The sequence below is a fragment of the Anomaloglossus baeobatrachus genome, chromosome 1 (assembly GCF_048569485.1).
Source record: "Anomaloglossus baeobatrachus isolate aAnoBae1 chromosome 1, aAnoBae1.hap1, whole genome shotgun sequence".
In the NCBI taxonomy this organism is placed as follows: domain Eukaryota; kingdom Metazoa; phylum Chordata; class Amphibia; order Anura; family Aromobatidae; genus Anomaloglossus; species Anomaloglossus baeobatrachus.
In genome coordinates this window covers 654,018,581-654,041,371 of record NC_134353.1, presented here as the reverse complement: position 1 = coordinate 654,041,371, position 22,791 = coordinate 654,018,581, and the positions used below count along the sequence as shown (strand labels likewise).

Below are 22,791 nucleotides of genomic sequence, written 5' to 3'. Positions count from 1 at the left end.
AAGAGGCAGGGATTGGAGTGTATGGCAGGATGGAGCACTGGAAGGGAATTTGAGGGAAGCTCTTCGAAGCCTCGACCATTAAGCCAAAAATAACTCAATGACCTGATTCGAGACTTATATGTGTCCAAGCAACTTGACAATTAGTATCCAGACTTAAAATGAACAAAATCTCAAAGGTGAAAGTTCAAATTACAGTCCAGGGTGGATAAAAATCTTGATTTTTTTAAAAAAATCAAAAAAATCAGATTTTTTTGATTTAAATCAGATTTTTTTGATTTAAATCATTTGATTTAAATCAGATTTTTTAATCAAGTTGTACACAAGCAAAACTTTGTCTTTTTGCAAATCTAATTGTTTTACACAAATAAAAATATTAAAACAGTTGATTATGAAACCTAATAATTTTTATTTGCACTATTAAACACTCAGAATTGAACTACAGAGAGTAAGTACTTTTTAACAATAGCCTATCTCTAACGTTTGAAGTATAAGTGAAAACTGTGGAAAAAGAAAGCGCAATAGGGTCTTACCCCAATATATATAGGGTGAAGCAAAGAATAATCCTACTCACCAATTCGGGTTGTGACAGTCACAACACCTATAGCAGCATGTAACACCAAGTCCCGGCAGCGGTCCCCAAGAGGCAGATAACAGAGAGTAGTAGAGAATGGGTTTCACAGCCGCGCCAAAAGACTACTGGATTCTTCTCAGATTAATGTTTCTTTTATTTCATAACAGGTCAAGTCTACGCGTTTCAGGAGAACACAGCTCCCTTCTTCAGGACAAACCAGCAAAGAATCATCAAAGATGATTCTTTGCTGGTTTGTCCTGAAGAAGGGAGCTGTGTTCTCCTGAAACGCGTAGACTTGACCTGTTATGAAATAAAAGAAACATTAATCTGAGAAGAATCCAGTAGTCTTTTGGCGCGGCTGTGAAACCCATTCTCTACTACTCTCTGTTATCTAACGTTTGAAGTAAGCAAACATCTTCAGTGAATACATCAGTAATTTAAGCCTACTGTTTATTTAGGACTTTTAATAGGAAAACCAGTTGTCCTGCTTTAGCAGTTCCTAAGCGGTTAATTGCCAGACTTACCACTAGTACTAGGCTCCTGGTGCATAAGAAGCTGTGGGGGTTCATTGACATTAGTTGTATCACTATCAACATCTTCATTTCCCTTCTGGTTGCAGTTTTCATAATGTGATTTCAAACGGCAAACAAGTCCTTGGATATCCTTTTGACAGTATTTGCACTTTGCTCTTGCACCTTTCTTTCCAAGATCTGCTGCTGGCATCTCAACAAAATGAACCCAAATAGGGTCTCTCTTACGACCTGCTGCCATGGCTCACACAGATCACTTATGAAGTTTGATTGTTACTACAGCCTGAGCCAAGCACTGCTGATGTTACTACAGCCTGAGCCAAGTACTGCTGACTATCCAACAAGTTTGGGCATGTCAACTGAATGCAGGGAAAAAGAAACTAAACCAAAACTGAAACCAAGCTAGAAGTGTGGAATTAAAGGGGCAGTATGAACAAAATGTGGAGGCTATTAATAGTTTATACAATTAAGACATGCTGCTTTTAAACACCTACCTATTGCCATATAGTAAAACAAAAAAGATTTTTACTTACTTTGGGGTACCCCCCTCACCCTGGCGTTAGATCGTTGCCCCTAGTTTCGTCCGTGTAACTATGGGCGCACATGCACACTGCTCTCACTTCTCATTTTAATCGTGATTTATATTAAAAAAAACCTTTTGATTTAAATCAGTGATTTAAATCATGATTAAAATCATGATTTAAATCGATCCGATTTAAATAGAAAAAAATCTTTTGATTTAAATCGTGATTTAAATCATGATTTAAATCGGCGTGATTTAAATCAATCCACCCTGTTACAGTCTAGTGTATAAAGAGAAGAGAGGATTCTCCCATATCTCAGCCAAGAGGTTGCAATGACATCCCAGGAATTGTCCTTCAAATGGGACTAACGAAAAATCAACAAGGAGATTGGCGGCTTTTTATAGACAGCTCCACTAGAAGGTTGAAATGTGTTCTCTTGCACATTGGTAACAGCTATGTGCCTCTACCCATTGCTCACTCAACAAAAGTTAAATAATATGAAAATGTACATGTTCGTGTTACAGAAAATCCGCTATCATGAACATCAGTGGTCAATTTGTGTTGATCTGAAGATGGTGAACTTCTTGCTTTGACAGCAAATTGGATAAGCGAAATATCCATGCTTCATGTGCCTCTGGGACAGCAGGCAAAGCCAGATCATTGAACAAAAGGGTCAAGGCCTATAATGGAAGAGATGATTGTTGTTGCTGCAAAAATCATTAACAAGCTGCAGGTGGGCAAGTACAAAATCATTCTCCCGCCGCAGTGCTCACTTCCTGTTAACTCATTTGGTCCAAAAGGTGGGAGAAGGAAGCTGGCGCTGATCAAACGCGGGCTCGTGTGATAACCCCACGAGCCCCAGCACCGTGAGCCGCTGCACCGCTAGATCAGAGCCAGTGCAGAAGGGGAGTATACAGGGGTGGGATTCAAATTATTCACTACAGGCTCTCTGTAAACCCAACCCATTTGAAAACCACACCCATTCTGTAACCACACCCATTTTGTTAGCCACACCCATTTTCACGCACAAGTAATTTAAAGTAAAATCTCTTTCCCCTTCTTACCCTCCTCTACCTTCACTCTCCGGTCCAGTACCAGTTGCTCCAGTCACTGTCAGTCATATTGTATTAAACTGTTTTTCTACAATTTTGGAAAATTATTATACTAAAGGAGTCCTGCTAAAATTGGAACGGACGACCTTCCCCATACAGATCTCATCCCATGTGACTCCTTTCCTCCTACAGATCCCATCCCGTGTTGTCTCTTTCCCCTGCAGATCCCATCCCATGTGGTCTCTTTCCCCTGCAGATCCCATCCCATGTGGTCTCTTTCCCCTGCAGATCCCATCGCATGTGGCCTCTTTCCCCTGCAGATCCTATCATTGCTTCTTTCCCCTGCAGATTCCATCCCATCATGGCCTCTTTCCCCTGCAGATTCCATCCCATCATGGCCTCTTTCCCCTGCAGATGCCATCATGGCTTCTTTCCCCTGCAGATGCCATCATGGCTTCTTTCCCCTGCAGATGCCATCATGGCTTCTTTCCCCTGCAGATGCCATCATGGCTTCTTTCCCCTGCAGATGCCATCATGGTTTCTTTCCCCTGCAGATGCCATCATGGCCTCTTTCCCCTGCAGATGCAATCATGGCTTCTTTCCCCTGCAGATGCAATCATGGTTTCTTTCCCCTGCAGATGCCATCATGGCCTCTTTCCCCTGCAGATGCCATCATGGCTTCTTTCCCCTGCAGATGCCATCATGGCTTCTTTCCCCTGCAGATGCCATCATGGCTTCTTTCCCCTGCAGATGCCATCATGGCTTCTTTCCCCTGCAGATGCCATCATGGCTTCTTTCCCCTGCAGATGCCATCATGGCTTCTTTCCCCTGCAGATGCCATCATGGCCTCTTTCCCCAGCAGATCTCATCCTATGTGCTCCTTTTCCCCTGCAGATCTCATACCATGTGGCTCCTTTTCCCATATAGTTCCCATCTCATGTTGCTTGTCTCCCCTGCAGATTCTTGTCTCCCTGCATCTTCTACTCACTGAGTACTTACCTGCTCCAAGCACCGGCGGTCTCTCCTGTCTTCCATCCTCCTTCGCGGCACTCTGCAGGCACACTGACACTGGCAGCAGGATGAGGAACCTCACCACGCTGCCGTGACCTCTGCAGCGTCAGCACGTCGCTGCACGCCAAGTTAGGCCGGTTTCACACATCCGGCTTTTCGCCGGTTTACCGGATCCGGCGCTCTCCCGTACAGACAATACAGTACAGTGACAGCGCTGTAACTTCCGGGTCACATGCGCCGGTCACATGACAGCATGTGACCGGCGCTTGTTGCGCTGTCACTGTACTGTAGTCACTGTATGGGAGAGCGCCGGATCCGGTAAACCGGCGAAAAGCCGGATGTGTGAAACCGGCCTTAGGGAGCAGACAGGCTCCACTGAATCCGGAAGTGTGGCGCGTACGGAGGTACGGGGATTAATTTGTGTTATAAAAGAGAAACGGACTGCCAGAGCAGTTTCTTGCCGGTTCAGGGAACCGGCTGCTATTTTAACAACCGGTTCACCTGAACCGGACAGAACCGGCTGAATCCCACCCCTGGGAGTATAGACTGTTATTTTACCTGGGGAATCAAAGAGGTTGCCCTAGTAGTGGACAACCCCTTTAATAGTACATCTGTATGCTCATATTTCCATAGCCATTTAAAACAGATTTCCAGATAACCTTGAAGAAAGGGACAAGGAAAGAGGTTCCCTCAGCATATGAAGGTGATGGAGGAGAGACATCAAGGCAGGTGCGACATACACATGATGGAAGACAACTGTTGGAGCCTCCAATGTGATTGTCCTGATGACAAACGGAAAAGGAAACTGCATAAACAGAGTTTTTGAAGCACTGACATTAACAACAATGGGGGCAGGAATATGTGGGTCGGATCTTGGTATCTATTCCAGCCCCTGTTTGTTGTCTGACCTTCATCCAATTGCCGCAGTCATAGACATTAATTCCAGTGCAGACAGGCAGACAGGGGCGGGAAAAGATAGCAAGACCTGACTCACATATTCCCTCCCCTGTTGCACCTGTCAATCAAACAGCAGTGCATTGCTGGAACTTTACTCGCACATATTTCTGAAATAAAACCTCCAATCTCTGAATAAAAGGTACGGTTACATTCAGCATCCTAGCACCAGTATAGCACTGGCTTTACTTTATATATGAAAATCCTGCTGGTTGGTTCCCTTTATGTCTAACTTCAACTTTAGAAGACAATGAAACTAAATGTAAAGCAGTGACGCAGTGACGTGCCAGCCCCAGCATGCTGCGGTGGATACAACTTCACCATGACATGAAGCAATCTGCTGCTGTCATCTTACATATCATTGTGGACATCATTGTTTTTCAATCAAAGCACAGAATCCGTAGCAAAGGACTGAGACACAATACATAAGAATACATATGGACGCTGTAACATGGGGGGAGGGTATGTATCACGAAGGTGTTGAAAACCTGGATGTCCACTCTGGTACTTGTAGTGCCTCGAGTCTTGTTAGGGTGTTCCAGGGACAGGTATTATGGATAGCCGGAGAGATGGGCAGGTCTGGCAATTCACATACCTCCGCCTGTGGGTGTGTATCATGTTTTTAAAATGGTGTCTGTCTGTTTGACACATGGTCGGTGTGTGGAGGTTGGAGCACCTCCTGTGGGATCTTGATGAGATCCTGTGCGGACGAACCCGACAGATACATGTGTGGACTTTGTGTGTTCTGTTTGGGGCTTTGTGCTGGAAAAGGCAGTTTTGTTTCTGTGCTGCTGGAGCAGTGTATAAAGAAGTAATAAAACTACTGAACGGAAATGGAAACCGTTCCTGTGTAATACCTCTACGAGCATGCTGAGTGAGTAACCCCATTACAATGCCCTTTGTTTTTACATTTCCAGCAGAATTATAAAAGTAATTGTCGGTCTTCAGAATTCTTTGCAATAGAAAACATATCTACAAAAACACAATTTACCTGCAGATGTAGTCGTGATAATCTGCAGGTAAAATGTGCAAATCGTGGCTGGTAGTTTTACTGGAACATCGGCTGAAGGGGGAATGAAGTTATATTCTCGCTGTAGCCACTTGCTCCCAGTCATCAGGGCAGGGTTGGTTATAGTCAACTCTCAGTAGACAGACAGCTCACTACTATCACTCCCCTCGTGCATGGAGTGACAGCCTGCCCTGCTGTGTGTGTGTGTGTGTGTGTGTGTGTGTGTGTGTGTGTGTGTGTGTGTGTGTGTGTGTGTGTGTGTGTGTGTGTGTGTGTGTGTGTGTGTAAAGCTCGCTGTCAATGTGCAGATTAAGTGATTATAGTGCACTTACTGAGTGGTTGAACACCTCCTTGGCACCAACCCGATGACGAAAAGAGCGGCTGCAGGGAGAATAGAACTTCAATTTCTCCATGTAGCCGTTATTCCAGTAACGCAATCTGACACTATTTACCTGCAAATTATCACTATGACTGCAGGTAGGGTTTTTTTGGGAGAAGATATTTAAATGAAAATAGAACCTATGACATTTGTTACTACAATAGTCATACATACAATTTACAATAGCAAAAAGTAAAATTCGGCAATATAGGTAGTATTAGGTCTTGGTTCCACTTGCGCACAGCTTCTGATGCGAGAGCATCAGAAGTGATATGATCATGACCCTCTGCTGCATGTGTGAGCTGAGGGTCATGCGACTGTGGTCAGATCTTGAGATCCCATCACAGCTGCGGAGAAGAGGTGGAGGGAACACTTTCTCCATCTCCTTCGCTGCCTGTCTCTGCGTACATCGCACTGTGGCTGGATGACATACAAGTGCAGTGCGATGTTTCACATGCTCCCATAGAGATGTATGGGTGCGTGTGAGCCGAGATTTGCTGCCTAACGCAGCATGCTGTGATTCATTTCTCATGCAGACATCACAGATGGACACTTCCCAATAGTTTTGCACTGGTGTGAGTGCAATCCAATATTTTATTGGATTGCATTTGCCTGTGCAAAACGCAAATGTAACCAAGGCCTAAGGCTAGGTTCACATTTCCGTTGTTTTGCATCAGTCACATGCGTTGCTTGACGCTTGTGACTGATGCGTTGTACAACGGATGACAAGAATTGGAATTCATTGTCACAAGAAAGCAGATTCCATTGTAAAACGAGAGAGAGAATTATCATCTGATCACCCAGCAGCCGGCTTCTGCGAACGATCAGCTGATCGGCCGGCTTCTGCGAACGATCAGCTGATCGGCCGGCTTCTGCGAACGATCAGCTGATCGGCCGGCTTCTGCGAACGATCAGCTGATCGGCCGGCTTCTGCGAACGATCAGCTGATCGGCCGGCTTCTGCGAACGATCAGCTGATCGGCCGGCTTCTGCGAACGATCAGCTGATCGGCCGGCTTCTGCGAACGATCAGCTGATCGGCCGGCTTCTGCGAACGATCAGCTGATCGGCCGGCTTCTGCGAACGATCAGCTGATCGGCCGGCTTCTGCGAACGATCAGCTGATCGGCCGGCTTCTGCGAACGATCAGCTGATCGGCCGACTTCTGCGAATGATCAGTTCATCTCTCTCAAAAGCCAGCGGCCGGGAAATCAGCTGATCGCTCACAGAAGCCGGCGGCCGGGAAATCAGCTGATCGCTCACAGAAGCCGGCGGCCGGGAAATCAGCTGATCGCTCACAGAAGCCGGCGGCCGGGAAATCAGCTGATCGCTCACAGAAGCCGGCGGCCGGGAAATCAGCTGATCGCTCACAGAAGCCGGCGGCCGGGAAATCAGCTGATCGTTCGGCCGCCGAGAGAGAGACATTCATTGATTAAACACAAGATTTGAGCATGCGCAGTGAAAACATAAGGATTCCGTTGCTCAAAAAACGCTACATGCTGCGTTCCTGCCGCCTGACGGTCAGTTGTTCCACGACTGATCAGTTGTGCAGCGGATGCAACACAAGGGCATCAGTCACAATCCGCCGCTCATACAAGTCCATGGGAAACAACGGAATCTGCCAAACGGATTGCGTTGTTTATCAGAGTGGCGGATTGTGACTGATCATAAACAACGGAAATGTGAACCTAGCCTAAAGGTCCAGTCACACTAAGCAACTTACCAGCGATCCCAACAACGATAGGGATCGCTGGTAAGTTGCTAGGAGGTTGCTGGTGAGATGTCACACTGCGACGCTCCAGCGATCCCACCAGCAACCTGACCTGGCAGGGATCGCTGGAGCGTCGCTACACGAGTTGCTGGTGAGCTCACCAGCAACCAGTGACCAGCCCCCAGCGCCGCGTGGAAGATGCTGCGCTTGGTAACTAAGGTAAATATCGGGTAACCAACCCGATATTTACCTTGGTTACCAGCGCACGGAGCTACACGTGCAGAGAGCAGGGAGCAGCGCACACTGAGCGCTGGCTTCTTGCTCTCCTAGTACAGCACACATCGGGTTAATTACCCGATGTGTGCTGCAGCTACATGTGCACAGAGCAGGGAGCAGCGCACAATGCTTAGCGCTGGCTCCTTGCTCTCCTAGTTACAGCACACATGGGGTTAATTACCCGATGTGTGCTGCAGCTACATGTGCACAGAGCAGGGAGCAGCGCACAATGCTTAGCGCTGGCTCCTTGCTCTCCTAGCTACAGCACACATCGGGTTAATTAACCCATGTGTCCTGCAGCTACATGTGCACAGAGCAGGAGCCGGCACTGACAGTGAGAGCGACGGAGGCTGGTAACAAAGGTAAATATCGGGTAACCAAGGACAGGGCTTCTTGGTTACCCGATGTTTACATTGGTTACCAGCCTCCGCAGAAGCTGGCTCCCTGCTCACTGCACATTAGTTGTTGCTGTCTCGCTGTCACACACAGCGATCTGTGCTTCACAGCAGGACAGCAACAACTAAAAAATGGCCCAGGACATTCAGCAACAACCAACGACCTCACAGCAGGGGCCAGGTTGTTGCTGGATGTCACACACAGCAACATCGCTAGCAAGGTCACAAAAGTTGTTCGTTAGCAGCGATGTTGCTAGCGATGTTGCTTAGTGTGACGGGGCCTTAAGACGAAAAAAAAAAGCATATCTACAATCCAGAATTCCAATTCTCCAAAATGTTTGCCAAGTTTCTAACCACTGAAGTCTATAATGACACCGTTCTACCACTGAACACTGTTCTGTACAGCGTTTACACAGACCTTTAAATATCACAGATTCCATTCAAAAGTCAAAGTATATGCAAAAGCATCTGTAAACATTTTACCTTGACAATCCCTGGGGAAATAACATTGTGAAAACAAGCCAGGCTGAGAGATACCGGAAAACAATGGCTGCATCCAAACATGAGAGCAAGAATATTGTGGAATTTAGAAGTTGGCCGTCAAAACTAAAGGCCCCGTTACACGCTACAATTTATCTGACAATATGTAGTCGGAGTTACGGATTCCGTGACGCACATCTGGCATCGTTAGCGACGTCGTTGCGTGTGACACCTACGTGTGACTCCGAACGATCGCAAATGGGTTGAAAATCGTTGATCGTTGACACGTCGTTCAGTTTCAAAATATTGTTCATCGTTTGGAACGCAGCAGACGTATTGGTACGTTTGACACCCTGCAAACGACGAACAACATCAAATCGACCACATTGGTAAAACTGAACGATGTTGCGTTGTTTGTGAGATCGTTACGTGTGACCGCTAATAAACGACCTATGTGCGATCTCGGCAAATCGTAACAAGGATCTGGGAGTGTCACATCGCTAATGAGATCCTCAGATAAATCGTAGCGTGTAACGGGGCCTTAAGCCAAAAGACAGGACTGCAGATTCAGGACCCCTTTTTTTCAGTTTTGGCTACCTGTCCTCCCTGCTGTAAACTCCTATAATAATTAAACACCAAAAATGCATTAACAGATTTAGAAAAGAGAAAAAAAAAACCCTGGAGCGCAGTGCCAGGGTGCACGTAAATGCTCAGCATTCCTAAAGGCACAGGAAATCAAAGAGCTCCCTTTGTAGATATTAACCCTTCTTTTGCCATAGTGCAAACACAAGATAGACAGTCTGGAGACTGCAGTCCGTTCCCCCAAAGATCGTAGAATTATCTGAACATTCATTTTTACCTTATAAAATGCTATGCTTTAAATGTGCTTAGGTCTGTGGATATCTCAGTATACGATGTTACAGGTCCCCGATAGCAAAGAAACTGAAGAGATGACGAGAAACTCAACATAACTACATATTAAATGGCTTAGGTGTCCGCAAGTCAACATGTATTGCTGCATTATTAGATTTATTGTTATAGGATCTTCTTTAATTATTTGCAGATATGAGAAGGGTATATATTATTGTCCAAAGCAAGCGATAAGAAATTGCCCCGACAAAATGGGTGAAAATATCTAATCATGTCAGTCATTAAAGACAATAACTCATTACAAGGTTTTCAGGATAAATTCTATTTAAAAAGGTTAAGTTACATGGTTACATATGGAAATAATGGTAGGATAAAAATGACATTTTATGTCGAAATCCTATGTGCCAGTCGTGCGAATCTAGTATAGATCATATGTAAATGAGGCTGGAAGTGCGTGGGGGCGTGTCCCTGCACTTGGACTGCCGTTTCCAAGGATACTGCTGACACGGTCCAGTGCACTTCTAGTCTGATTTGCATAGGACCTCTATACTAGATTTCTCACAAATGGCCTATCAGTCACGATGGTATCAAATAAAATTGCCAACCCCTTTAAAAAAGACCTTTCACACATTATTTTAAACTGTATCCATCACATGACTGCAAGCGATGGGCGTGCCGAGCTCTCACCGTGGTCAAGTGAGATGTATCACCATCAGAGTACACTAAAACTGCCTGTTTGGCCCTTCTCTTTGGGGGATTACCTTTATCACCCACTAGGACATTCTTTTCTTATGATTGGGCAGCGTCATAGAGGGGGAAAAAAAATAAATGCCCCGGGCCCCCAAAGAAGAGTCCTTATTATAGGGGATGTCTGGTCTAAATCCACGAGTCTGCAGACTTGTCAACCCTTACATCACACATGCTGCGAGGATTCTCTGTTGTCAGAGGCGGGAAAGGCGGTCACATTGCCGCAAGCATGCGATATACTCATACCCGGATATATTCCAACTAGGTGGGCGCACTCAATACACTTTCATTAAGCAATGACATGCCCATAGAGTCGGATTCTAGCCACGAATGAGCATATCCGCATATTTAGGGGGCACACGACTGCCGTTCTAAGCTTGGGCACCAGAGTGTCCTCACAGGGCCGTGGTGTGAGGAGTCACAAGTCTACAGTCACAGTAACTGCAGACTTGTCATTCTAGATCCCTTTAATGTCCCATTGGTTGAGGAGGAAATCTGCATTTTGGGTGCCCTAAACTTGAAAAGCTCATAACTCAACAACGCAGAAATGGAAGAGTCAAAAAAGCAAACACAAAACATGTATTATAATAATAATCTAATTAAAAATGTTGTGAAAGGTTCTTCCTTAAAATGTATTATCCCCCACGCTCTGCATCTTGAGGTGTAGAGATGCCAATGAGACGTCCATTGTTACGCTCCGGGGGCTAATTCATCAAGCCCCTTCACTTGTAAATGGGGTAGAAAAGTTGATCATTTTCGTGACTTACCATTTCTAAAGTCAAAGTCGCCAAAGTTTATAAAAGTGAATGGGCTAGTGTGGCCGACAAATTCACCATAGTGGCATAAATCAGTTTGTATTAATTCCCCACATAGGATGCCAATAAGGTAAGTGCATCTGGATCTGCCAACAGGAGCCTCATAAGCCACACCTCACCCATGCCGGTGCTGGATACAACCAGAAAGAATGGCTCAATATCATAGAAATAAGGCAGGTGCACACTTGAAATCCACGGTCAAAGTATGGATCACATTACCCGTAACTGCTGCGGTCATCGACTGAACTCCACAACCTCATATGAAGGTGTTGAGTTAAGGCCCAGTCACAAACAACGACTTACCAGAGATCCCGAAAACGATGCGACCTGATAGGGATCGCAGGTAAGTCGCAGGTGAGATGTCACACAGTCAGATCTTACCAGCGATGCAGGAACGATACAGGTCACAGTAGCGCCCTGTATAACGATCTCAGCAGTCACTGTGACCCTGTCACACAGTGTCTAACACAGCGTTGTGTCCTGCCCAGCAGGACATCACCTTTGAAGAAAATGGCCTGGACCATTCTGCAACGACTAGAGATCTCACAGCAGGAGTCTGATCGCTGGTAGATGTCACACATAACGGGATTGCTAACGGGATCGCTACTGAGTCACAGAAACCGCAGCAGCGATCTCGCTAGCAATCTCGTTATGCGTGACGGTACCTTTAGAGTCCGGAGACCGGTAACCACTCCAGTCCATACTGCGACCATGCATGATGGCAGTGTGAAAGTGGCCACAGATTCAATTACACTGGTAGCCCATCGACCCCACAGGGAAATGTCACACTGGAGGGACAAACTCCATCGTTGTGGTCAAAGTTTCAATTGCTTTGGTGTCAGACTAAAGGGGGCTTTACACACTGCGACATCGCTAATGCGGAGTCGTTGGGGTCACGGAATTTGTGACGCACATCCGGCCGCATTAGCGACGTTGCTGCGTGTGACATCGATGAGCGATTTTGCATCGTTGCAAAAACGTGCAAAATCGCTCATCGGTGACATGGGGGTCCGTTCTCGATTATCGTTACTGCAGCAGTAACGATGTAGTTCGTCGCTCCTGCGGCAGCACACATCGCTTCGTGTGACACCGCAGGAACGAGGAAGCTCTCATTACCTGCCTCCCGGCCACAATGCGGAAGGAAGGAGGTGGGCGGGATGTTATGTCCCGCTCATCTCCGCCCTTCCGCTGCTATTAGGCGGCCGCTCAGTGACGTCGCTGTGACGCCGCACAGACCGCCCCCTTAGAAAGGAGGCGGTTCGCCGGTCACAGCGACGTCGCCGGGCAGGTAAGTATGTGTGACAGGTCTGGGCGATGTTGTGCGGCACGGGTAGCGATTTGCCCGTGTCGCGCAACAGATGGGGGCGGGTACCCACACTAGCGATATCGGGACCGATATCGCAGTGTGTAAAGTAGCCTTAAGGCTAAGTTCACATTTCCGCTAAAATGTATCAGTCGAAATCCGCTGCTATGGTAAACAACGGAATCCGTTTAGCATTAGTGGCGGATTGCAACTGATGACCCTGCATTGCGTCCGCTGCATCGCGGTCTGTCATTTTTTGACTGACCGCCAGGCGGGGAGCAACGCAGAATGTAACATTTTTGGGCCGTCGAAAACAACGCACCGCACAGGAATCCGTCGCCATCCGTCACACTTGCAATGTATGTCTATGGTGCTGGATTCCGTCGTAATCCGTCTTACGATGGAATCCAGCGCTGGATTCCGTCATGCTCTACTGAGCATCCCCAGCATGTTTGGCACACCCACTGGGCTGTCCCAAACACAAACGGATCATGACTGATCCGTCAAAAAACGGACGCAAAGCGGATGTAACGGACGCAAATGATCCGTTTTTTTCACAGGATTCCTGTGAAAGGAATCCTGTGAAAAACACATCAGTTGCATCAGTTGACATCTAAAAAACAACTGATCCGTTGCTGACGGACCTGACGGATTGAAAACAATGGAAATGTGAACTTAGCCTTACAAAACACTAAATCAATGAAGAAGAACTCTGAAATCAAGGCACAAATATATATTTTGTTCTTTCCGGATTATAGAAATATTCCTAAGAGACATTCTAAGATCCAATAATACATTGATTGTAATAGAAAAAAAGAAAAAAAATACTCCCATATGAAGAATATAACAAGGAATAAAAGAAACATAGATCATGGAAAGAGGGAGGTAAAAACACAGACACCTCACGGGAGAGCCCACCTGTGATGGTCACATCCACCCACATCATTAAAGACACAAAGGAAAATTCATTTTCATTCTGTCTGGACAGATCACAGAATTTCCGTGATTGATGGACACAAAACAGCTTTGTGTCTTCCATAAAATGATTCATTATGATCTCATACAGATAAAAAAAAGATCACAACAAGCTAATTCCGAGCGCCTCCCCTAAGTCCTCCGATGCTCACACCTAGGCTTCGGAGCAATGAGAATCCCATGTCACTCGAAAAACAATAACTTCTAAGACAATTGACAGAATTCTGGCGAGCATCTAACTTGACACGACAGCTGTTGCTTCACATAAGCACCAGCGGGGAGGCTCATGTGCTAAGCCTAAAACTACAGATTTTTCTATGACAAATTTTATCCTCTAGGCCAGAAATACCTGAGATAAGTGATGACTGTATCTGGAATTCGAATGAAGGCATCATGTAGTTCCTTACGTGCTTTTGATAGGATCAGATTCCGCTTGAGTATCCTCCCATGGTGCGGCTATCATATGTGGATCAGGCTGATGAGCACATGGGCTTGTGGGCAATACCTCAGCGCTACTGCAATCGTAAGCACTCATTCGCCCCTACTAGCCAGCATGGCCACGAGCCGCATGCGGCAGCTGCATCATGGACGCTACCTGCTTCTTTTTCCATGAAACAAGAGGGAATTGTCCCATTCATTTGTAAGGAAAAAGGACTTTGAATTCAATCTTTTGAAAGTCTTTTCAACACTTCAGTCTTTCAAGAATGCCGAGCATTTAGAGGAAGAAACATGTCCATTCTTCTATTTTTCACATTTAGCATTTTTTAATAAGTAGGACGACTTTAAAAGGAATCTGTCATCAAGTTTAGCTACGTCATCTGAGCAGTATAATGTAGAGTAGAGACAGAGACCCCGATTTCAACGATACATCACATTTTGGGCTGCTTGCTGTAGTTTTGATATAATCACAGTTTTCTCTGCTGCAGATCTAGCAGTTATCTAGATGCTGAGCTCTTTATAACCCCGCCCACACCACCGATTGTATAGACTGTACATGGACAGAACGCTGCCAATCAGTGGTGGGGGTCATACAGGGTTCATTAATATGGAGGACTACATACAAGCAAATGTATTAGTCCTCTAATGATGATCTCCCGTTGATAAAACAGTAATTTTATCAAAACTAATGTAATAATCTAGTAAGTGATACATAGCTGGAATCTGTCACCAGGTTTTTGCCACCTCATCTGAGAAGCATAATGTAGAGACAGAGACCCTGATTTCAGCGATGTGTCACTTACTGGGCTGCTTGCTGTAGTTTTGATAAAACCAGTTTTCTCTGGGCAGATCTAGCAGTTATCTGGATGCTGAGCTCTTTATAACCCCGCCCCCACCACTGATTGTGTACACTGTACATGGACAGAACGCTGCCAATCAGTGGTGGGGGTCATACAGGGCTCATTAATATGGAGAACTACATGGCAGCAAATTTACTAGTCCTCCAGTGATAATATCCTGAAGATAAAACAGTCATTTTAGCAAAACTAATGTAATAAGCCAGTAAGTGATATATAGCTGGATTCGGTCACCAGATTTTTGTAACCTAATCTTAAAACAGAATCAGGGTCTCTGTCTCTACATCATGCTGCTCTCACATTAGGTGGCAAACACCTGATAACAGATTGCCTGTAAGGCTGCACAGGGAAAGTATTGAGGGCTCTGAATTTAGAAGGTGAATAACTTTGAAAGCAATTAAAACCTCCATCCTGTGCCAGTCATTGCACTTGTTACCCAGCTACTTCAGAGTATCACATCACCTTGTTACTTTGACCAAGTAAAGGAGTCCACAGTTCTGCATCACCCTAAAGCTACTCTCCTGCGTCTACCATTCTACCCGTGCTCTCTGTTCTGCTAATAAACCAAGACTGACATTCTCCCGATCTTTCTCGCACTGCACCAGTTCTCCGGAATGCGTTACTCCAGATAATAGGTTAATTCCCAGTGTCCATAGTCTTCCTTCCACTCCAAAAGAAAAACATCTAACTTCTCTCTATTCTCCCTCCCTACTTTCTTTAGGGTCTGGTCCCTGCTTTCGTTACCCCCACACGCCATGCTGTACACATGTAGACACGGACTGGCCTACTCTAAGAGATGGCTGCACTATACAATACCAGCACTTCTACCTTTTCTGCCCCATTTCCTATAGATTGTAAGCTCTGGGCGCAGCTGCCTCATTCCTCTTGTTTGCATTGCTGAGTATTGTGCTCGATCATTTCTGATATGGTTTGTACTCCCTTAGTTTTGTTGTGGAATATGTTGATGTATTTAAATGAGAACATAATACAATATTATTATATTTTTCACATTTCACATTACATATAACATTTGCTAAACTTCCAGAAATAGATCTATAGTAGACACTGGGAGCCTAATGGAGACGATCAGTAACAAGAAACATGGACATAATGACATTGAGAAGCCTGAGGATCTTATCAGAGACAGGACCCCTGAAAACCTCTCACCACCAGTGACACCAGTAATGTGGATGACCGCACATCCCAGCCACAAACACCTTATCACCGGGGAGTCAGGGCTGAAGTCACTTCCTGACAAGCCCCGGGCGATGACACTCACACATCCGAGTCTGGGAATGCGACTTCAGGTGAGCGATGTGCGCCATAATCCGCAGCATTCCGTACCAAAGGAAGCACGCGTTACATATATATCACTATGCTGGGGGCGGCACAGGGCTTGGTTTAAAAAAAAATCCATAGAGAGGAGAGAGGGCAAGAGAAGAGAGAGGGCAAGAGAAGAGAGAGGAGAGGGCAAGAGAAGAGAGAGAGGAGAGGGCAAGAGAAGAGAGAGAGGAGAGGGCAAGAGAAGAGAGAGAGGAGAGGGCAAGAGAAGAGAGAGAGGAGAGGGCAAGAGAGGAGAGAGGAGAGGGCAAGAGAGGAGAGGGCAAGAGAGGAGAGGGCAAGAGAGGAGAGGGCAAGAGAAGAGAGAGGAGAGGGCAAGAGAGGAGAGGGCAAGAGAAGAGAGAGAGGAGAGGGCAAGAGAGGAGAGGGCAAGAGAGGAGAGGGCAAGAGAGGAGAGGGCAAGAGAGGAGAGGGCAAGAGAGGAGAGGGCAAGAGAGGAGAGGGCAAGAGAGGAGAGGGCAAGAGAGGAGAGGGCAAGAGAGGAGAGAGGAGAGGGCAAGAGAAGAGAGGGCAAGAGAAGAGAGAGAGGAGAGGGCAAGAGAAGAGAGGGCAAGAGAAGAGAGGGCAAGAGAAGAGAGGGCAAGAGAAGAGAGGGCAAGAGAAGAGAGGGCAAGAGAAGAGAGGGCAAGAGAGGAGAGGGCAAGAGAGGAGAGGGCAAGAGAGGAGAGGGCAAGAGAGGAGAGGGCAAGAGAGGAGAGGGCAAGAGAGGAGAGGGCAAGAGAGGAGAGGGCAAGAGAGGAGAGGGCAAGAGAGGAGAGAGGAGAGGGCAAGAGAAGAGAGGGCAAGAGAAGAGAGAGAGGAGAGGGCAAGAGAAGAGAGGGCAAGAGAAGAGAGGGCAAGAGAAGAGAGGGCAAGAGAAGAGAGGGCAAGAGAAGAGAGGGCAAGAGAAGAGAGGGCAAGAGAAGAGAGGGCAAGAGAAGAGAGAGGAGAGGGCAAGAGAATAGAGGGCAAGAGAAGAGAGAGGAGAGGGCAAGAGAGGAGAGGGCAAGAGAAGAGAGAGGAGAGGGCAAGAGAAGAGAGAGAGGAGAGGGCAAGAGAAGAGAGAGAGGAGAGGGCAAGAGAGGAGAGGGCAAGAGAGGAGAGGGCAAGAGAGGAGAGAGAGAGGAGAGGGCAAGAGAGGAGAGGGCAAGAGAGGAGAGGGCAAGAGAGGAGAGAGAGAGGAGAGGGCAAGAGAGGAGAGGGCAAGAGAAGAGAGGGAGGAGAGGGCAAGAGGAGAGAGAGAGGAGAGGGCAAGAGGAGAGAGAGGAGAGAGGGCAAGGGAAGAGAGAGGGCAAGAGAGGAGAGGGCAAGAGAAGGGAGGGAGGAGAGGGCAAGAGGAGAGAGAGAGAGGAGAGGGCAAGGGAAGAGAGAGGAGAGAGGGCAAGAGAAGAGAAGGCAAGAGAAGAGAGAGAGGAGAGGGCAAGAGAAGAGTGAGGGCAAGAGAGGAGAGGGCAAGGGAAGAGAGAGAGAAAGGAGAGGGCAAGAGAAGGGAGGGCAAGGGAAGAGAGAGAGAGGAGAGGGCAAGGGAAGAGAGAGAGGAGAGGGCAAGAGAAGAGAGAGGAGAGGGCAAGAGAAGAGAGAGGAGAGGGCAAGAGAAGAGAGAGAGCAAGAGAAGAGAGAGAGGAGAGGGCAAGAGAAGAGATGAGAGGGCAGGAGAAGAGAGGATAGGAGAGGGCAGGAGAAGAGAGGATAGGAGAGGGCAGGAGAAGAGAGGATAGGAGATGAAAGGATAGGAGAGGGCAGGAGAAGAAAGGATAAGAGAGGGCAGGAGAAGAGAGGATAGGAGAAGAAAGGATAGGAGAGGGCAGGAGAAGAAAGGATAGGAGAGGGCAGGAGAAGAGAGGGCAAGAGAAGAGAGAGGAGAGGGCAAGAGAAGAGAGAGAGGAGAGGGCAAGAGAGGAGAGGGCAAGAGAGGAGAGGGAGGAGAGGGCAAGAAAAGAGAGAGGAGAGGGCAAGAGAAGAGAGGGCAAGAGAAGAGAGGGCAAGAGAGGAGAGGGCAAGAGAGGAGAGGGCAAGAGAGGAGAGGGCAAGAGAGGAGAGGGCAAGAGAGGAGAGGGCAAGAGAGGAGAGGGCAAGAGAGGAGAGGGAAGAGAAGAGAGGGCAAGAGAAGAGAGGGCAAGAGAAGAGAGAGGAGAGGGCAAGAGAAGAGAGGGCAAGAGAAGAGAGAAGAGAGGGCAAGAGAGGAGAGGGCAAGAGAGGAGAGGGCAAGAGAGGAGAGGGCAAGAGAGGAGAGGGCAAGAGAGGAGAGGGCAAGAGAAGAGAGGGCAAGAGAAGAGAGGGCAAGAGAAGAGAGAGGAGAGGGCAAGAGAAGAGAGGGCAAGAGAAGAGAGAGGAGAGGGCAAGAGAAGAGAGAGGAGAGGGCAAGAGAGGAGAGGGCAAGAGAAGAGAGAGGAGAGGGCAAGAGAGGAGAGGGCAGGAGAAGAAAGGATAGGAGAGGGCAGGAGAAGAAAGGATAGGAGAGGGCAGAAGAAAGGATAGGAGAGGACAGAAGAAGAAATGATAGAAGTGGGCAGGAGAAGAAAGGATAGGAGAGGGCAGGAGAAGAAAGGATAGGAGAGGGCAGGAGAAGAAAGGATAGGAGAGAAGGCAGGAGAAGAAAGGATAGGAGAGAAGGCAGGAAGAGAAAGGATAGGAGAGAAGGAAGGAGAAGAAAGGATAGGAGAGAAGGCAGAAGAAGAGAAAGGATAGGAGAAAAGGCAGAAGAGAAAGGATAGGAGAAAAGGCAGAAGAGAAAGGATAGGAGAAAAGGCAGAAGAGAAAGGATAGGAGAGAAGGCAGAAGAAGAGAAAGGATAGGAGAGAAGGCAGAAGAAGAGAAAGGATAGGAGAGAAGGCAGAAGAAGAGAGGATAGGAGAGAAGGCAGAAGAAGAGAGGATAGGAGAGAAGGCAGAAGAAGAGAGGATAGGAGAGAAGAAGAGAGGATAGGAGAGAAGGCAGGAGAAGAGAGAGGATAGGAGAGAAGGCAGAAGAAGAGAGGATAGGAGAGAAGAAGAGAGGATAGACGAGAAGGCAGGAAGATGAGAGCGCTACAAGTGGACGCGCAGCACTATAGACAGCGCCAATATAGCGAGCGACATGCAGCTGCACTCCTCACCAGTTTGCGCAAGGAGCCCTCGTCCATAGCGGAGAAGCGCTCGTCAGACATGTCTACGTCAGTGCTGTGACCCTCCAGTCTCCCGCTCCAGCCGCTAGCCATGGACTTCTGAGCTCTCGCACACCAAAAACTTCAAATCACTACGTTTCCGCTCAAGTCTCCGCCCATACCACGCCCCTTCAATATCATCCAATTACGTTGCCAGTATGAACAGTAAGTCACGCCCATCTATCGTCGGAATGGTTGAATTGAATTCCCTGTACACGACTCTTCGCAAGGCGCGTCGGGAGTTGTAGTTCTAACTGGGGAAGATACTGTGGGTGCAGGTAATAGGTCTGTTTTAAATTAGAACTGTCATTTGCAACGGTCTAAAGCGCAGATCAATGAGTCTGCTGTGTGTGACTGCTGGGAGGGGGAGGGGCCGTCACCTGAGGTACAATGACAGCATGCAGCAATGAATGAGTCATGGTGGAGTCTCCAATAAACTGGAAGGCTTTTATTTTCCTTAGGGAATTCAGCACATACTCACTCCTGCCTCTCCTCTGTTCACACGCCTCACCATTATTTGCTTTACCACATGCCTTTTGTGATCAGATGCACGACTCACTAATATTTTATTTTCTTTACCTGCCCTTTAACTATGTAATACATAGCTAATAGTAACAGCTGTACGTAATCACATACCTATTATGTAAATATATGTGTAGTGTGTATATAGATATATAGATGTATATACACACACACATATATACACGTGCGTGAATATGTATGTAATATATATATATATATATATATATATATATATATATACGCTATATATACATAGATCTATAAAAAATACATATTGTAAGAGGGCACCAGAACAGGTCCTGGATGGGGTGCATGTGTCACCGAGTTGCCTAGCCTTTGTGATATCAAACATGGAAAACAGGCTCCAGTGCTGAGAGTGTTTTCAATGGTGCGGATTTTGGGTGTAGGTTTTAGGAACAGCCACTAGAGCTGGGTGGGACTGGCCGTTCCTTTACCTCCAGTTCCAGGTTTGGATCAGACTATAAAAGGCATCTCACCTGCCGCATTGGTGTCTAGGTAAGCACCTTGGATGTACCTGGAATTCACAGAATTTTATAATGTTGAGCTGTGAAAATAAAAAAAATCAAATTTTTACCACAAAAATGTTGTTTTCGCTTTAAAATTAGCAATTTCACAATGGTAACAGGAGAAAATGCACCATACAGTTTACCCCCATACAGATACCCCGTACTTGATGGAAAACTACTGTTTGGGTGCATGGTAGGGCTCGGAAGGGAAGGAGCACCATTGGATTTTTGAAATGCAAAACTGGTTGGAATTGTTAGCCTATCATGTTGCGCTTGAAGAGCCCATGATGTCCCTAAACATTGGCAAGCCTCACAAATTACCCTATTTTGTAATCTAGACCCATGAAGAAATTTATCTAGATTTGTCTTGAGCACCTTGAACCCCCAGGTGCTTCACAAAATTTTGTAACGTTGAGCCGTGAAAATAAAAGATCACTTTTCTCCCCACAAAAATGTTATTTTTGCAATTTCACAAGTGTAACAGAGAAAATTCTACCATACAATGTGTTGTGCAATTTCTCCTGAGTACGCCAATACCCCATATGTGGTGGAAAACTATTGTTTGGGTGCACGGCAGGGCTATGAATGGAAAGAGCAATATTTGACTTTTGAAGCGTAGAGTTTCCTAGAATAGATTGCGGATTCCATTTGCGGAGCCCCTTAATGCCAGAAGAGTAGAAACCTCATTCAAGTGGCCCCAATTTGGAGATTACACCTCTCTGGGAATTCATCTATAAGTGTAGCGATAATTTTTTTACTTTGAGTGTTTTCCAGATACAAGTAGCAATGGATGTTGCAGAGTGAAAATGGAAATCTGCTCTTGTAGTACCTGTACATTGTCATGCCAGTACATTGTGCCCAGCTTGAGCTTCAGGAGATCAGCACTCCGTAAATTTAGCTGTCTCTCCTCACTACAGAAATGCCAAACATGTGGACGCTAACTGAGTTTTAGGCACATTGTGGGGCTTAGAAATGAGGGGGGCATTTAGATTTGGTAGCACTGAGTTTGCTTGTTTTTTTTGGGGGGGCGAGGAGCCATAGTGATTTTCCGGAGCCTCTATGCTACCAGAACTGTAAAAACCTCTTACTTTACTGTTAACAGATGATGTACGTGAGTAGATACTTGTTTTTTTGTGCATTAAGTTAAAGATTTTATTGGTGGCATTTTGGGGTACAGAACATTTTGGATGAGTTCATATTTATCCTGTGCTCTAAGCTGAGAGCTTACATCTAGGTTTCCATCTAAATCTACAAAATACGTGATTCAGGTGAAACCCTTAACGGATCCATTCACTAATGAGGCAGCTGAAATATTCTGGACTCTGTGTGGCTTTTAAGATGTGCACAAAAGAGGTGGTCAACCGCACTTTTATGCAGCTTCATAGGACAGAGCGAATCCAAGGTGACTCCATCTGCCTCAAAATAGGTAATGTTCCATTGGGAGTTCTACCTGAATCACGTATTTCAGATATTTACACATAATGTCTGGTGTAAGTGCTCAGCATAGAGAGCAGTAGAAATGTGAACCACGCCGTACTATGATCTTTGGGAGGCTGTAATGCTCACACCGAAGTCGTCACACTGTCCAGCCGCCCTCCCCCGGCGAGGATGTCAGCTATATCACCTGTCTTGCCGTCCTGCGGTGGTTACCCCGTCCCCAGCTCATGCTGCTGTCTCCCGGATGTTGTGCACATACCCGCAGGCTTCCTGGATCTGTTCTATGAGAACGTGTGCGGCCACGCCCATTTCTTAACCCCTTCTTGACCGAAGATGGACTGATACGTCCTAAATCATGAAGGGGTGATCTCTGGCACCTGCTGCGGTGAGCCAGCAGTGATCCCTGCACACATCTGCTGATTTGAACAGCAGAGATGTGTGCCTTGCAGGCACAGGTGGATCCGCGATCCACCCGCACCTGTTAACCCCTTGGATCACGGCAAAATGTGACAGCGTGACTTAAATGGCGCAGCGAAGAAATCACCTTTCGATGCCACCATCGGAGGCCCCGTGATGCGATCACAGGGGGTCGATGGTTGTCATGGTAGCTGCGGGTCATGTGAAGACTCCTGTCGCTATCATGCTGTAGTTCCTGTTGCAGCCAGCAGAGCAGAGGCTGTAACAGGAGAGCAGCATTTCTGCTGATCACAGCTGTGCAGCTCTGATCAACAGAAATGAAACAGCAATCAGAAATAAAAACACCTAAAAGTTCAAATCACTCCCATTTGCCCCATTGAAATTTAGAGGTTTAAAAAATATACACATATTTGGCATTGCAGCGTTCAGAAACGCTCGACTAAGCAAACTATAAATCAATTAACCTGATTGGTAAATGGCGTAGCGGCAAAAAAAATTCCAAACTGCAAAATGACATATTTTTGGTCCTTGC

General features: G+C 46.6%; 1 protein-coding gene across 2 annotated transcripts in view; it reads right to left on the bottom strand.

Moving 5' to 3' along the window:
- SMTN (smoothelin) overlaps window positions 1–19,443 on the bottom strand; it is a 189,049-nt gene extending 169,606 nt beyond the window's left edge. For both annotated transcript variants that reach the window (XM_075319947.1, XM_075319948.1), the window contains exon 1: window positions 19,309–19,443. In XM_075319947.1, the coding sequence (XP_075176062.1) occupies window positions 19,309–19,410 (102 nt within the window). In that variant the 5' untranslated portion in view covers window positions 19,411–19,443. The remainder of the gene's footprint in view (window positions 1–19,308) is intronic.
- Window positions 19,444–22,791: the final 3,348 nt, after the last annotated feature.